General features: G+C 42.3%; 1 protein-coding gene across 1 annotated transcript; it reads right to left on the reverse strand.

The window, feature by feature from the left end:
* Window positions 1-421: 421 nt before the first annotated feature.
* On the reverse strand, window positions 422-1,366 carry LOC112770284 (uncharacterized). Its single transcript, XM_025814669.1, has one exon. The coding sequence runs from the start codon at window positions 1,364-1,366 to the stop codon at window positions 422-424; it is 945 nt and encodes a 314-aa protein (XP_025670454.1).
* Window positions 1,367-1,847: the final 481 nt, after the last annotated feature.

A 1,847-nucleotide genomic window follows, 5' to 3' on the forward strand; every position in this document is an offset into this window, starting at 1 on the left:
CTTGTGTCCGTTTTTGATAATGGCAGTGAAAGTTGGCACCGCAACGGAGACAGATTTGCCCTTCACCCCCTTGCTGTTTGGAAGATGCCATGCGTGCCTTAGATCCGCTAACCGACCCGGTCTTCACCCCTGATTCGGCTCCTCTCATACGTAGCCCAAAGTCACGGTTCTGGTCCAATTTCTGATTTGAGCGCACCGGCATTTTATCTTTAGATGTTTGTTGGGCTTTGTTTGATTGACTCAATTTTTCTCTCCTTTTACCACTGACTTTGGTCCAGCCAGCCTCATTTTCCAAATGTTGGGACCCCACTTCCTTCCCATGCAACGTATCATCTAATTCCTCCCCAATTTCTGCAACTATCACTGACTCTTTGGGATTGCATCCAAATTCAAAAATTTTCTCTTTTGAAGCTTCCTGTGGCTACACCACCCGGGCCGCCGTCTCGGTCACTGATGTTTCCTTTCGATCCACCCTTTTCGAATCTATTGGGGTCATTCTGCAGTCAGTTGCTGGATGCCCGAAACAAATGCACTTGTCACAAATAAGGTGTAAGCATTCATACTCCACCTTATATTCAAACTCATCGACAATCACACTCCGGACCACCGGCAAACCAAGATTAATTTGCACGCAAGCCCGAGCAAATTTTCTCCTTTCCACCAACTTAGTAGCCAGATCCACCTTGACTGGTCTTCCCACAGCAGAAGCGATTCTCATCATGGCTTTATCCTGATAGTACCATATGCTCAAACCAGAGATTCGAATCCAAACCATAGTCTCCCCGAAAGTGTCCTCACAAGGTTTAAAATCCGGTGTCCATGGCTTGACCGCAATATAGTGACCGAAGATCATCCATGGCCCCCCTAGTAAAACCTTCTCTCGATCGTCCATGCGATCAAATTTAACGAGGAAGTACCCAAAACCCACATCCAAGATTTCATATCCACCGGTGATCCTCCATACCCCTTTCAATTTGTGAAACATGGCCGTGTAACTAAGGTTTTTTCCAAGAACCTTAATCACAATTGCTTCCTTGTATGGTTCAGAAAGGATGTTCCTAGCCTCTTCGGAGAAGCAAACTCTTGGAGGCATTGGATCTCCTTGTTTTCCAGTGACCACTGCCATGGAATCCTCATCTAGAGCTTCAGCCCGATTTATCCCTGTGGCTACCGTAGAACCAATAACCTTGTCACGGAACGAAATCTTGGAAGTCACCCTGGAACTAAGGTCGCCCTTACTTGATCCCTCCTTCACACCTGATGCAAACCCTCCCACACTCTCCCCCTTATCTCTTTCGATGGCATGGTCATCTTCTTCACCGTGTTTCACCCTCAAACGCTCTCTCCCGCTCTCTCCTTCTTTCATTCTCTCTGAGTACGGAGTACGTACTCTTCCTCTGCTAGGGTTTTTTTTTTATTTTAGTAAGATGATAAGGTAATTAAGGGGTTTAATTAAAGTATCAAACATAAATTAATTTTTATATAATTAATTTTTAATATTTACAAATACATTTTTAATGAATTTTTTAAATTATATATATATATATATATATATATATATATATATATATATATGGAGATATTTACATTTTTACATTTCATTTGTTATCTTGGGTGCATAGTGTTAGGTTTTTGGGTTCCTTTTCTATGTGGAGAAAAAGCCCAAATGCTAGTATCCAAACCCATGAATAGTTAAAGTGGCTAAGGTGAGTTAGGGTTGGATGAGAGAGAGGTCATTTTGTAAGAGAACACCAAACACTAGAGAGAAGAGAAGAGAGAAAGTTATTTTCGCGCACACACAAAGCTATCTCTGTAAATTGGTCACTGCAGATTTGTTAACCGTTGGA

The sequence above is a fragment of the Arachis hypogaea genome, chromosome 18 (assembly GCF_003086295.3).
Source record: "Arachis hypogaea cultivar Tifrunner chromosome 18, arahy.Tifrunner.gnm2.J5K5, whole genome shotgun sequence".
Classification (NCBI taxonomy): Eukaryota; Viridiplantae; Streptophyta; class Magnoliopsida; order Fabales; family Fabaceae; genus Arachis; species Arachis hypogaea.

Coding starts and splice junctions, on each gene's coding strand:
- LOC112770284 (XM_025814669.1), bottom strand. CDS start 1,366: ATGAAAGAAGGAGAGAGCGGGAGAGAGCGTTTGAGGGTGAAACACGGT.